A 14447-nucleotide genomic window follows, 5' to 3' on the forward strand; every position below is an offset into this window, starting at 1 on the left:
CATCAGGTGTGTAGCAACAAAAGTGTCAGTTCTCACACATTCGATGCAAAGTCCTTTTTAAAGATGCAAGGTTTCTGCAAACATTCAGGAGTTCTCCAAAATATAAGAGGCAAGAATACAACTTCATACAGGCTTTTGTTTTTGTAGCAGGGAGTCTTTAAAGAGAGGTAACAGTTGTCTGTTTTTTCTTCTGATCTCCTTGCTGGTCCATATTTTGATTCCACCTGCCCCTCTTAGTCCGAAGATCTGCATCTTTAAGCAGTTCAAAGTGAAAATCAACTCTTTTTTCCAAGCAAGTCCCATGGTAATCATCAATTCTGTCTTGTCACAGCAAAGATTAGCTCTTAAGTCAAATCCCCTGTGGTGTTTACTTGAAATTATATTCTTTCCAGCAAAACTTGTTCATAGTTCACCTTGGAACTATGATGTTGTTGCTATTACAGAGACTTGGTTGAGGGAAGGACAAGATTGGCAGCTAAATGTTCCAGGATTTAGAAGCTTCAGGCGGGACAGAGGGGGATGTAAAAGGGGTGGGGGAGTTGCATTACTGGTTAAGGTGAATATCTCAGCTGTACTGCGGGAGGACACCTCGGAGGGGTCATGCAGCGAGGCAATAGGGTGGAGCTCAGGAATAGGAAGGGTGCGGTCATGATGTTGGGGGTTTACTACAGGCCTCCAAACAGCCAGTGGGAGGTAGAGGAGCAGATATGTAGACAGATTTTGGTAAGATGTAAAGGTAACAGGGTTGTAGTGGTGGGTGATTTTAACTTCCCCTATATTGACTGGGACTCACTTAGTGCTAGGGGCTTGGATGGGGCAAAATTTGTAAGGAGCATCCAGGAGGGCTTCTTGAAACAATACGTAGATAGTCCAACTAGGGATGGGGCTGTACTGGACCTGGTATTGGGGAATGATCCCGGCCAGGTGGTCGAAGTTTCAGTAGGGGAGCATTTCGGGAACAGTAACCATAATTCCATAAGTTTTAAGGTACTTGTGGATAAGGATAAGAGTAGTCCTCGGGTGAAGGTGCTAAATTGGGGGAAGGCTAAGTTTAACAATATTAGGCAGGAACTGAAGAATTTAGATTGGGGGCGGCTGTTTGAGGGTAAATCAACATCTGACATGTGGGAGTCTTTCAAACGTCAGTTGATTAGAATCCAGGACCAGCATGTTCCTGTGAGGAAGAAGGACAAGTTTGGCAAGTTTCGGGAAGCTTGGATAACGCGGGATATTGTGAGCCTCGTCAAAAAGGAAAAGGAAGCATTCGTAAGGGCTGGAAGGCTAGGAACAGACGAATCCCTTGAGGAATATAAAGACAGTAGGAAGGAACTTAAGCAAGGAGTCAGGAGGGCTGGAAGGGGTTATGAGACGTCATTGGCAAACAGGATTAAGGAAAATCCCAAGGCTTTTTATACGTATATAAAGAGCAAGAGGGTAACCAGGGAAAGGGTTGGCCCACTCAAGGACAGAGAAGGGAATCTATGTGTGGAGCCAGAGGAAATGGGCGAAGTACTAAATGAGTACTTTGCATCAGTATTCACCAAGGAGAAGGACTTGGATGATGAGCTTAGGGAAGGGAGTGTAGATAGTCTCAGTCATCTCATTATCAAAAAGGAGGAGGTATTGGGTGTCTTGCAAAGCATTAAGGTAGATAAATCCCCAGGGCCTGATGGGATCTACCCCAGAATACTGAGGGAGGCAAGGGAAGAAATTGCTGAAGCCTTGACAGAAATCTTTGCATCCTCATTGGCTACAGGTGAGGTCCCAGAGGACTGGACAATAGCCAATGTTGTTCCTTTGTTTAAGAAGGGTAGCAAGGATAATCCAGGAAATTATAGGCCGGTGAGCCTTACGTCAGTGGTAGGGAAATTATTAGAGAGGATTCTTCGGGACATGATTTACTCCCATTTGGAAACAAATGGACTTATTAGCAAGAGGCAGCATGGTTTTGTGAAGGGGAGGTCGTGTCTCACTAATTTGATTGAGTTTTTTGAGGAAGTGACAAAGATGATTGATGAAGGAAGGGCAGTGGATCTTATCTATATGGATAACAGTAAAGCCTTTGACAAGGTCCCTCATGGCAGACTGATACAAAAGGTGAAGTCACATGGGATCAGAGGAGAACTGGCTCGGTCACAGAAGACAGAGGGTAGCAGTGGAAGGGTGTTTTTCTGAATGGAGGGATGTGACTAGTGGTGTTCTGCAGGGATCAGTGCTGGGACCTTTGCTGTTTGTAGTATATATAAATGGTTTGGAGGAAAATGTAGCTGGTCGGATTAGTAAGTTTGCGGACGACACAAAGGTTGGTGGAGTAGCGGACAGTGATGAGGATTGTCAGAGGATACAGCAGGATATAGATCGGTTGGAGACTTGGGCGGAGAAATGGCAGATGGAGTTTAATTCGGACAGATGTGAGGTAATGCATTTTGGAAGGTCTAATGCAGGTGGGAAGTATACAGTAAATGGCAGAACCCTTAGGAGTATTGACAGGCAGAGAGATCTGGGCGTACAGGTCCACAGGTCACTGAAAGTGGCAACGCAGGTGGATAAGGTAGTCAAGAAGGCATATGACATCCTTGCCTTCATCGGTCGGGGCATAGAGTATAAAGATAGGCAGGTCATGCTGCAGCTGTACAGAACTTTAGTTAGGCCACACTTAGAATATTGCGTGCAATTCTGGTCGCCACACTACCAGAAGGACGTGGAGGCTTTGGAGAGGGTACAGAAGAGGTTTACCAGGATGTTGCCTGGTCTGGAGGGCATTAGCTATGAGGAAGGGTTGGAGAAACTCGGATTGTTTTCACTGGAACGACGGAGGTGGAGGGGCGACATGATAGAGGTTTACAAAGTTATAAGCGGCATGGACAGAATGAATAGTCAGAAGCTTTTTCCCAGGGTGGAAGAGTCAGTTACTAGGGGACATATATTTAAGGTGAGAGGGGCAAAGTTTAGAGGGGATGTGCGAGGCAAGTTCTTTACACAGAGGGTGGTGAGTGCCTGGAACTTGTTGCCGGGGGAGGTGGTGGAAGCAGGTACCATAGAGACGTTTAAGAGGCATCTTGACAAATACTTGAAGAGGATGGGAATAGAGTGATACGGACCCCGGAAGTGCAGAAGGTTTTAGTTTAGGCAGGCATCAAGATCGGCGCAGGCTTGGAGGGCCGAATGGCCTGTTCCTGTGCTATACTGTTCTTTGTTTTGTTAAACTTCCTTTTTAAAAAAAAACAGCCAAAGGTCAGCCTCTTCAGTTTTAAAAATATAGATTCCAAGTTTTAACACAAAATTGGAAATTTCGAAACACATCAGATAGCTGCTGTTTGCTAAGGTCTCAGTTGGAGTGGTACAATTTGCCTTGTATCTTTGAATTTAGGAGAGCGAAAGTCAGTTAAGGTTCCTGACTCCCAGTCACTATAGGGTGAATGCAGATGGGTTGTGAGATTAAAGAAAGGATTAGGTGTTCTGTGATGCCCCTTGTGGGTGAATAGCTGATGAGCGAGGCTCGGGGCCTTCACTTACCTTCAGGAGCAGAGAGCAGTCGGACCTCTTCCAGTGCGCCGGAGTTTTGAAAAAAAAAAGCCAACAGTGACGTCTCAGGAAAACTGCAAGGTGATTGGTTGGTGAGTCACTGCTGTTAGGGAATAGCTCTAAATAGCTGGTTAAGTATCGTAAGTTAAGAAAGGTTTCCAGTTTATTTCATATATAGTAAGTAGTTTTTTTTTTAAGGGAGTTCTGTAGTAACGAGGACCAGGGAAGAAGGGCCCTAGTGTAACTGATATTATTTGACATTAAGATCTTCCAAAAGGTTAATTTAAGGGGTTAAGTCATGGCAGTAGAGCTCAAAGCCGTGGTCTGCGCCTCGTGCTCCATGTCGGAAGCCGGGAACGTTTCCAGTGCCCGGGACTGGCATGTGCAGGAAGTGTCTCCAGCTGTAGCTCCTGGAAGTCTGGGTTTTGGAGCTGGAGCGGCAGCTGGAGACACTGTGGAGCATCCACGAGGCGGATAGTATCGTGGATAGCACGTATAGAGAGGTGGTCACACCGCAGGCTCAGACTCCACAGGCAGGAAGGAATGGGTGACCACCAGGCAGAGCAAGAGGACGAGGCAGGCAGTTCAGGAATCTCCTGTTTCTATTCCCCTGCAAAACAGATAAACTGCTTTGGATACTGTTGGGAGGGAATGGCCTCTCAGGAGAAAGCCGCAACAGCCCAATTCATTGCACCACGGTTGGCTCTGCTGCACAGGAGAAGAGTAAAAAGTGTGGGAATGCAATCGTTATAGGGGATTCAATTGTAAGTGGACTAGATAGGCGTTTCTGTGTCTGCAAAATAGACTCCAGGATGGTATGTTGCCGCCCTGGTGCTAGGGTCAAGGATTTCTCAAAGTGGCTACAGGACATTCTGAAGGGGGAGGGTGAACAGCCAGTGGTTGTGGTACACATTGGTACAAACGACATAGGTAAAAAAATGATGAGGTCCTAAAAGCAGAATATAGGGAGCTAGGCAGTAAGTTGAAAAGAAGGACCTCAAAGGATTACTTATCTCAGGATTACAACCAGTGCCACGTGCTAGTCAGAGTAGAAATAGCAAGATATATTGGATGAATACGTGGCTGAAGAGGTGGTGTGAGGGGGGAGGGTTTTAGATTCCTGGGACATTGGGACCGGTTCTGGGGGAGGTGGGACCAGTAAAAACTGGACGGGTTACACCTGGGCAGGACTGGGACTGATGTCCTGGGGGGAGTATTTGCCAGAGTGGTTGGGGAGGGTTTAACCTAAAATGGCAGGGGGGTGGGAACCTTTGCAAGGAGTCAGGAGGGGGATCAAAGACAAGAACAAAAGACAGTAGGGGGAATAAGAAAAGTGATGGGCAGAGAAATCAAGGGCCAGAATCAAACAGGGTCACAGTGAAAAATAGTGGGAAGGGAACAAGTAATGTTAAAAAGACAAGCCTTAAGGCTTTGTGCCTTAACGCGCGGAGCATTTGCAATAAAGTGGATGAATTAATCACGCAAATAGATGTAAGTGGGTATGATATAGTCGGGGTTACGGAGACATGGCTGCAAGGTGACCAGGATGGGAAATGAACATCCAGCGGTATTCATATTTAGGAAGGACAGACAAAAAGCAAAAGGCGGTGGAGTTGCATTGCTGGTTAAAGAGGAAATTAACGCAATAGTGAGGAAGGATATTAGCTCTGACGATGTGGAATCTGTGTGGGTAGAGCTGAGATGAGAAACACTAAGGGGCAAAAAAGTTAGTGGGGTTTGTATATGGACCCCCAAACTGTAGTGGTGATGGGAATGGCATTAAACAGGAAATTAGAGATGCATGTGATAAAGGAACATCTGTAATTATGGGTGACTTTAATCTGCATATAGATTGGGCAAATCAAATTAGTCACAATCTGTAAACGAGGAATTCTTTGAGTGTATACGGGATGGTTTTCGGGACCATTACGTTGAGGAACCAACTAGAGAACAGGCCATCCTCGACTGGGTATTGTGTAATGAGAGAGGAATAATTGACAATCTAGTGGTGCGAGACCCCTTGGGGATGAGCGACCATAATGTGATAGAATTCTTCATCAAGATGGAGAGTGACGCAGTTGATTCTGAGACTAGGGTCCTGAAACTATCAGGGTATCAGGCGCGAGTTGGCTATGACGGATTGGGAAACGTTACTTCAAGGGATGACGGTGGATAGGCAATGGCAAACACTTAAAGAGCGCTTGGATGAACTGCAACAATTGTTTATCAATGAATGGCGCAAAAGTAAAATGGCCGTCAAACCATGGCTTACAAGGGAAATTAGAGATAGCATTAGATCCAAGGAAGAGGCATATAAATCTGCCAGAAAATACAACAGACCCGAGGATTGGGAGCAGTTTAGAATTCAGCAAAGGAGGACCAAGGGATTGATTAAGAAGGGGAAAATAGAATACGAGAGCAAGTTTGCAGGGAACATAAAAACTGTCTGAAAGTTTCTATAGGTATGTGAAGAGAAAAAGATTGGTGAAGACAAATGTACATCCCTTACTGTCAGAAACAGGGGAATTTATTATGGGGAACAAAGAAATGGCTGACCAACTAAATGCATACTTTGGTTCTGTCTTCACAAAGGAGGACACAAATATCATGCCAGAAATGTTGGGGAGCACAGGGTTTAGTGAGAGAGAGGAACTGAAAGAAATCAGTATTAGTAGAGAAATGGTGTTGGGGAAATTGATGGGATTGAAGGTCGATAAGTCCCCAGGGCCTGATGGTATGCATCCCAGAGTACTTAAGGAAGTGGCCCGAGAAATAGTGGATGCATTGGTGGTCATCTTCCAAGATTCTATAGACTCTGGAACAGTTCCTACAGATTGGAGGGTAGCAAATGTAACCCCACTATTTAAAAAGGGAAGTAGAGAGAAAACAGGGAATAATAGACCAGTCAGCCTGATGTCGGTCGTGGGGAAAATTCTAGAGTCCATTATCAAAGATTTTATAGCCGAGCACTTAGAGAATAGTGGTCGAATTGGGCAGAGTCAGCTTGGATTTACGAAAGGGAATCATGCTTGACAAATCTATGAGAATTTTTCGAGGGTGTAAGTAGAGTTGATGAGGGGGAGTCAGTGGATGTGGTTTATTTGGACTTTCAGAAGGCTTTCGACAAAGTCCCACATAAGAGATTAGCGTGTAAAATTAAAGCGCATGGGATTGGGGGTAGTGTATTGCGATGCATAGAAAATTGGTTGGCAGACAGGAAAAAAAGAGTAGGGATAAATGGGTCTTTTTCCAAATGGCAGGCAGTGACTAGTGGGGTACCAGGGATCGGTGCTAGGACCCCAGCTATTCACAATATATATTAATGATTTAGATGAGGGAACTAAATGTAATGTCTCCAAATTTGCAGATGACACAAAACTGGGTGGGAGGGTGAGTTGTGAGGAGGCTGCAGAGAGGCTTCAGGGTGATTTGGACAAGTTGAGTGGGCTAATGCATGGCAGATGCAGTATAATGTGGATAAATATGAGGTTATCCACTTTGGTAGCAACAACAGGAAGGCAGATTATTATCTGAATGACTATAAACTGAGAGAGGGGAATATGTAGTGAGATCTGGGTGTTCTCGTACACCAGTCGCTGAAGGTAAGCATGCAGGTGCAACAGGCGGTAAGAAAGGCAAATGGTATGTTGGCCTTCATAGTGAGAGGATTTGAGTACAGGAGCAGGGATGTCTTGCTGCAGTTATACAGGGCCTTGGTGAGGCCACACCTGGAATATTGTGTGCAGTTTTGGTCTCCTTATCTGAGGAAGGATGTTCTTGCTATAGAGGAAGTGCAGCGAAGGTTTACCAGACTGATCGCTGGGATGGTGGGACTGACGTATGAGGAGAGATTGAGTCGGTTAGGATTATATTCGCTGGAGTTCAGAAGAGTGAGGGGGTATCTTATAGAAACCTATAAAATTCTAACAGGACTTGACAGGGTAGATGCAGGAAGGATGTTCCCGATGGTGGGGGAGTCCAGAACCAGGTGTCATAGTCTAAGGATACGGGTTAAACCTTTCAGGACTGAGATGAGGAGAAATTTCTTCACCCGGAGAGTGGTGAGCCTGTGGAATTCACTCCCACAGAAAGCAGTTGAGACCAAAACATTGTATATTTTCAAGAAGGAGTTAGATATAGCTCTTGGGTCTAAAGGGATCAAAGGGTATGGGGCGAAAGCGGGAACAGGCTACTGAGTTGGATGATCAGCCATGATCATAATGAATGACAGAGCAGGCTCGAAGGGCCGAATGGCCTACTCCTCCTATTTTCTATGTTTCTATCTAAGCTGACCTTTGAAGAGCAGACCCTTGAAATGGGTAACAGTGGTGTTCTGATACCTGTGAAGCCAAAGAAGAGGCACTGTTTTTATTCTTTCTTGGAATTTGTTGGCCATCCCAAAATTCTTTCTTATTCATTTGGGCGATATGGGCGTCGCTGGCTAGGCCAGAATTTATTGACCATCCCTAATTGCCCTTGAAAAGTTGGTGGTGAGTTTGCTCTTGAGAAGGTTGTGGTGAGCTGCCTTCTTGAACCCTGCATTCCTCTGGTTTGGGTACTTCCACAGTGCTTTTAAGAAGGGAGTTCCAAGATTTTGGTCCGGTGACAGTGAAGGACCGGTGATATAGTTTCATGCCAGAATAATGTGTGCCTTGGAGGGGAAGTTTCAGGTGTTGGTTTTTCCTTGCGTTTGCTGCCCTTGTCCGTCTAGGTGGAAGAGGTGGTGGGTTTGGAACGTACTGTCGAAGGAGGCGTGGTGAGTTGCTGCAATGTATCTTGTATGTGGTAGGCAGTGCTGCCACTGTGCATCGGTGGTGGAGGGAGTGAATGTTTAAGATGGTGGATGGGGTGCCGATCAAGCGGACTGCTTTGTTCTGGATTGTGTTGAGCTTCTTGTGTGCTGTTGGAGCTACACTAATCCAGGCAAGAGTGGAGAGTATTCCATTATTGTCCTGATTTATGCCTTGTAGATGGTGGACAGGCTTTGGGGAGTCAGGAGGTGAGTTACTCACCTAGAATTTCCAGTCTCTGACCTGCTCTTGTAGCCATAGTATATATAAGGCTGATCTAGTTCAGTTTCTGGTCAATGGTAACCCCGAGGATGTTGATAGTGGGGGATTCAGCGATGGTAATACCATTGAATGTCAAGGGAGATGGTTAGATTCTCTGTTGTTGGCAATGGTCATTGCCTGCCACTTATCAGCCCAAGCCTGAATGCTGTTCAGGTCTGGCTGCATATGGACACAGGCTGCTTAGTATCTGAGGAGTTGCAAATTGGACTGAACCTTGTGCAATCATCAGTGTACTTCTACACTTCTGAGCTTATGTGCTAGCTATGACTCCAGCCAGTGAAGAGTTTTCTCCTGAATCCCATTGACCAATTTTGCCAGGGCTCCTTGATGCCACTATTGGTCAAATGCTGTCTTTGAAAAGAAGCAAGAAATTGGGAATAGATGAGAGACAATAACCAGTTCCTACATTTTTAGCACCTCACAGCCCATTTTGTCCTTGCCTGTACTATCATGCAGAGTAGGTTTCTGCATTACTTCTGATGCTTCTATTGTGAAGAATGAGGTTCATATACTTGACATGGGTCCGTCCTGAAAGGCACTCAGCTGGTATAAATAATGTAAGAGTATTCCTTTGTATACAGAACAAATCTGGCCTAGCACAATGGCTCTTAAATTCCAAATCGACCCAACCTGACAGCCGAAAGTTATTAACCCACCTGAACTAATGCCTGTGTCTCTATTAATTTATAAAATGTTAGATATCTAGGACCAGCTCTGTAATTGGAACTGACATAGTAACACTTTTTTCAGCGATGAAGGGTACAATAATCTTTGAAAACCGTTTCCCCCTCATGATGATTTGCTTACTTAGTGTTAAGTATACTGTCTTGATCAAGACAGTGCAGAGCTTTCCAGTGTCACCCTAGGAAAGTGTCTTATCTAAAACCAAATGTAATGTTTTGAGTAGTTACTGATTTTGAACATTTTTCAGGTGGCATTGCTTGTATCCTATGTGCCAGTATCCAGTCAATATTGACTTATTCCAGCTCAGTTATCTCTGGATCAGCAACCAGGCTGCTTGCTGTGTTTCATCTTGGAAGGGACAGTGTGAGAGAATGAACCTAATACTGAAAACTATAGCACTTCAAACAAGAGATAACATTTGCATCACCTTGTAGATTTTTTTTTTGCCGGGAGGGGCAGATGAGTTGGTGATGTACTTAAGGGAAATTACCTTACCAGCTCCTTGAATGAAACCTTCCTTTGACCTTGTGTTAAAGGAGATCTGTTTAAAAGTTCCACAAATAAGGATGCCTGAACTTTTAAGAAATTGGAAGCCAAATTTTGAAACGTATTACTTTTTAAAATGTTGAAATCCCTTCTCCTTAATGCCCCCCCCCCCCCACAAAACACAGAAAAGTGAATGAAAAGCAGCAATTTCATATTTTTTAAATCCAAGGATTGCTATTTTTCAGGATGTCATTGTGTTGGTGGATGAACAGGATAAACTGTCTGCTGCTGACCTCCCAAAAGTAAGTAGGAAGTTTAGCATAGAAAGTTATACTTCATGCTTGTGTTCAGATTGGAAATGGAGTTTTTAAAAAAAATATGTTCTATTGAAAATTCATGTTAGTTCTAATTGGACTGTTCGCCCAATATATAGCAATGAAGCCAATTTATTTATGCAGAATGCAGTTCTACCTAAGTAGATTATTAACTGGCCTAAGAAGCTTGGAGTTATATTTCTTTTCATTTGTCTGGGTACATTCAGGTAAATTTTTATCTCTGTATTTGCATGTGTTTTCATCCTCCTCCTCTTCTACCTGCTGTGATGCCAGGAACTCTCGTCAGATTGATGAAAGGTACCTGCAGCCAGTCAGCAAAAGTTACCAGAAACCGCCCAGGTGTAACAGTCTCTCTGATTTATCCTCAAAACTGGGAGATGCCACAGGCTTTGTTTGATATAAATTGGGAACTGAGCAAACTGGAACTTGTACATGCAATGTTGGGTATCTTGATATTATCCAGAGAAAGTGCCTTATCTCTTTGTGGTGGGGATTTGATGCCTTCAGTATATCGTTCCAAAGCAAACATTTCTCTTATTAGCCAGAAAATGAGTACTGTTGCCTTGAGAAGATGTGAACAAATAAGTATTTTTATATTTCTTCCCACTGAACTAGGATACAAATGTTAGGGTGATTATATTTAAATAGCGCCTTTAACGTTATAAAATGTCCCAAGGCACTGCAAAGGAGTGTTATAAAACAAACACATCACCGAGCCACATGAGATATTAGGTCAGATGACTAAAAGCTTGGTCAGAAGTAGGTTTCAAGGAGGAAAGCAAGGTCGAGCAGCAGAGCGGTGTAGGGAGGGTATTCCAGAGCGTAGAGCCTAGGCAACTGAAGGCGCAACCACCATTGGTGGAATGATTAAAATTGGGGATGCTCAAGTGATCAGAATTAGAGGAGCGCAGATATCATGGAAGGTTGTTCTGTGGGCTAGAGGAGATTACAGAGATAGGGAGGGCCAAGGCCATGGAGGGATTTGAAAACAAGTATGGGAATTTTAAAATCAAGGCATTGCTTGACCTGGAGCCAATGTAGGTCAGCAAGCACAGGGGTGATAGGTGAACGGGTCTTGGTGTGAGTTAAGACATGAGTAGCAGAGTTTGGATGACCTTAAGTTTACGGAGGATAGAATGTGGGAGACCAGCCAGGAGTGTGTTGGAATAGTCTAGTCTAGAGGCATTGAGGGCATGATCAAGAGTTTCAGCAGCAGATGAACTGAGGCGGGCAACATCGGGCTATATTAGAGGTGGAAATAGGCGATCTTAGTGATGGTGCGAATATGAGGTTGAAGCTCATTTCAGGGGTCAAATGTGATACCAAGGTTGCGAGCAGACAGATTAAATCTCAGACTGTTGCCAGAGAGAGGGATGGAGTTGGTAGCTGGGGGCAGAGTTTGGAGCGGAGACCCAGAATAATGACTACAGTTTTCCCAATATTTAATTTTTGAAAAATTGGTTTAATTAATGGTTCAGCCGTTATCCAAATGACTATTTTTTTCCATTTGTGAAGAGCCTCTAATGTCTATGATTCTGATTTGTCAGGGGTCTGAGGCTAAAATTGTTGCCCTGGAAACAAAATTGGCCGAGCTAAAAATGGAGAACAAACCCATCGGAGAGACAGTGAAGCAACTGATCCTATTGCTTTGTGGGACTGAGGTAATGTGGGCAATTTCTTTGATAAAATATATGGTCTAATGCAAAATACAGGTAATGTATAGAGAGTAATCTTATTTTAAAAACAATGAAATGTTTAATGAGCAGAGTTGTCAGATGCTAGAAATAATTGAATAATAGTTGAATTTTAACACAATGATTATGTGAGGTGATAAAAAACCACTCTTCCATTTTTTTGCAACTTTCATTGATTGCAGCATTTTGTCATGCATGTATGGATTGTTCTACTTGTACAGTGGCCCAGTGTAGATAGTACACAGTTGGTAGCATGTGGGCCATTGGTTTATAGATGACCTGAGGGAAGACACTCTCTGTTAGATAGTTTAGATGTTATGCTATTTGGATGGTTTTGTGTCCATTTTATACTCCCAATTCGCACCCCCCCCCCCCCCCCCGCCAATTTTTTAGCATAGTGTAGACAATACAACATGGAGCCATGTACTCAAGCACAATATAGTAAATATGTTAGGGGTTTTCAAAAATCAGTGGAGTTGAGGTTGCTCCAGTGATATTGTCAGAACAACTGAAAAGCTCTGAGACTTTGTATTCCCAACACAGGTATGATGGGCTGAATGGCTTCCTTCAATAATTTCAATTATAATATGAGCCAGCTTATTATCTTTTGAATAGGTACAAATCTGCTGCTGTTCTGTTATATGGAAGAGTGTTTTACTTTTCTGTTTAATTCTGTTCAAGTTCCTATTTTGAGGTGATAGGATGCTTAGTGATGGTAGTAACAAGATAATGTCAAAGACCAGATTGGCCATCGAGGGATTGGTTGAGGCATGACTTTGGGGAAAATTGGGTAAATATTTGAAGCGGGGAAGATACAGAGCTGTCAGGAGAAAGCAGGGGATAGCACAAGGTAGTGGAAATAGTTTTGGATTGCTTTAGTATAGAGCTGGCACAGACATGGTGGATTATCCTCCTGTACTGTAAATTCCTGCAGTATGTCTCTCAAAATTCTTGCTGAGGGCAATTCTTGGGAATGCATCAACATGCTGTTCTATGGAGTTTTGAAATGCACCCCAGTTGCTACACACTGAGCTGCTGATTTAAAATGTGCAACTCTGAACTATTGCCAAGTGGAGGTCAGGTAATTCCCCATAGGAAAATAGATGTAAAAAAAGCTGCAGGGTTTGCAATTTTATTGAACTGTAGGTTCTGTGATATTAAGAATTTTTCTTGCTCTGTTTGTAATAGTTCCTAATAATCCTTTATTTCCTCTCACTGGACGAGAGGAAGCAACATTGAATGGCAGCTCTGACAATATCCTGCAGGTGGAAGCAGAATGTTGAATGGAGGCCGAGAGATACGTGGAGCACTAGTATGAAGGAGAGGCATGTTACAAATAGTCTTTGGGCCTTGACATGAGTGTACTGATGCAGATGCTAATGAAATTACATCACTGCTCTCTTCTGTGGAGCTCATCAAATGCTTTTTCAAAATCCTTATAAACCCCATCCACTTCACTATTCCCTCTTTCTTCAATTTGTAAGATGGGTCAAGCTTTGGAATCCATTCTGATTACCCTTAATCAATTCCTTATTCTCCAAGAGTTTTCTAATTTCATCTCGTATTGTGGATTTTAGTAGTCTACTAACATCTGAAATTATAATTAACTGGCATATAATTTCTTGGCTTAACCTTGTTTTCTTTTTGAAGAACAATGTCACTTTTGCTACCTTCCAGTCCTCTAGCATAATTTTCCTTTCCAAATCATTTTGGAAAACAATAGTAGGCGTCTCCACTAATTTCTAAATGTTCTCATACTTCTAGGTTACCTATTTGCTCTACTTCATTACCCAGAACCATGCCCAATAGTGTTTCCTTCCGATGGACACAGAAAAACAGCCTTAAACATGCTCCAAAAATCCCTCTTTGTAACCAAAAACATTTCTCTATTCTGGTCTCATTTTGAATAACAAATCTTTAATGTTCATATAGCCGTCTGTCTACAAATTTTACTCCTATAGGCCGTTCTTCTTCAACTCGATCAAAGGGGATTCTGTTTGACTAACTTCTCTATTTAATTGCAATAGTGGTATAATATTTCTAATACCACTACCCATTCCTGCTGCCTTTCTGCCTTCCCTATCCCATGTAAAAATGTTAAATCTAATTACCAGTCCTAATTCAGCTGCAGCCAAGTTGTGGCTATTATGTTATGATTTTCTGAATCCACGGGCAGAATTTGAAGGGGCTGTTGGAGATGGGAATGGCGGGGGGGCGGGTGGTGGCAGTGGTTGCTGTGGGGAGCATAAAATAGGGACAGAAGGCGTCGGGCCGGAAGTGCTGACGTTTTGATGACCCTTCTGCTGTTTTCTGTCGGTAGCCGGCATGGAGGGTGGACATGGCACATACACACAGCAGGAGGGCACAGTCCAATTGACAGCAGTTTTATTCACTGGTTCCGATTTAACTAATGGTGCACGGGATCACGGGGCTTCAGAGCCTTTCTTGGTTAAAAAAGGCAAGAAGGAGGCGGGAGCTCACTGGGAAGCCATTGGGTGAGGCAGCGTAATTTGGCAGGGAGGGTGGAGGAGGGAGGGCAAGAGGAAACAACATTGAATGGCATATCTGACACATCCCTGTAACTGGAGCAGAATGTTGAATGGAGTCCAGGAACTACATGGAGCAGTAGTTCTGCTGAGGGCCACACATGA

General features: G+C 43.6%; 1 protein-coding gene across 1 annotated transcript in view; it reads left to right on the top strand.

Annotated features, from left to right (window-relative positions):
• Positions 1-14447, top strand: part of lrpprc (leucine-rich pentatricopeptide repeat containing) — a 154880-nt gene that overhangs the window by 73324 nt on the left and 67109 nt on the right. The window contains exons 19-20 of the mRNA XM_068045217.1: positions 10013-10069; positions 11650-11763. Of these exons, the coding sequence (XP_067901318.1) occupies positions 10013-10069; positions 11650-11763 (171 nt within the window). The remainder of the gene's footprint in view (positions 1-10012; positions 10070-11649; positions 11764-14447) is intronic.

Source organism: Heterodontus francisci, chromosome 13, assembly GCF_036365525.1.
Source record: "Heterodontus francisci isolate sHetFra1 chromosome 13, sHetFra1.hap1, whole genome shotgun sequence".
NCBI lineage: Eukaryota > Metazoa > Chordata > Chondrichthyes > Heterodontiformes > Heterodontidae > Heterodontus > Heterodontus francisci.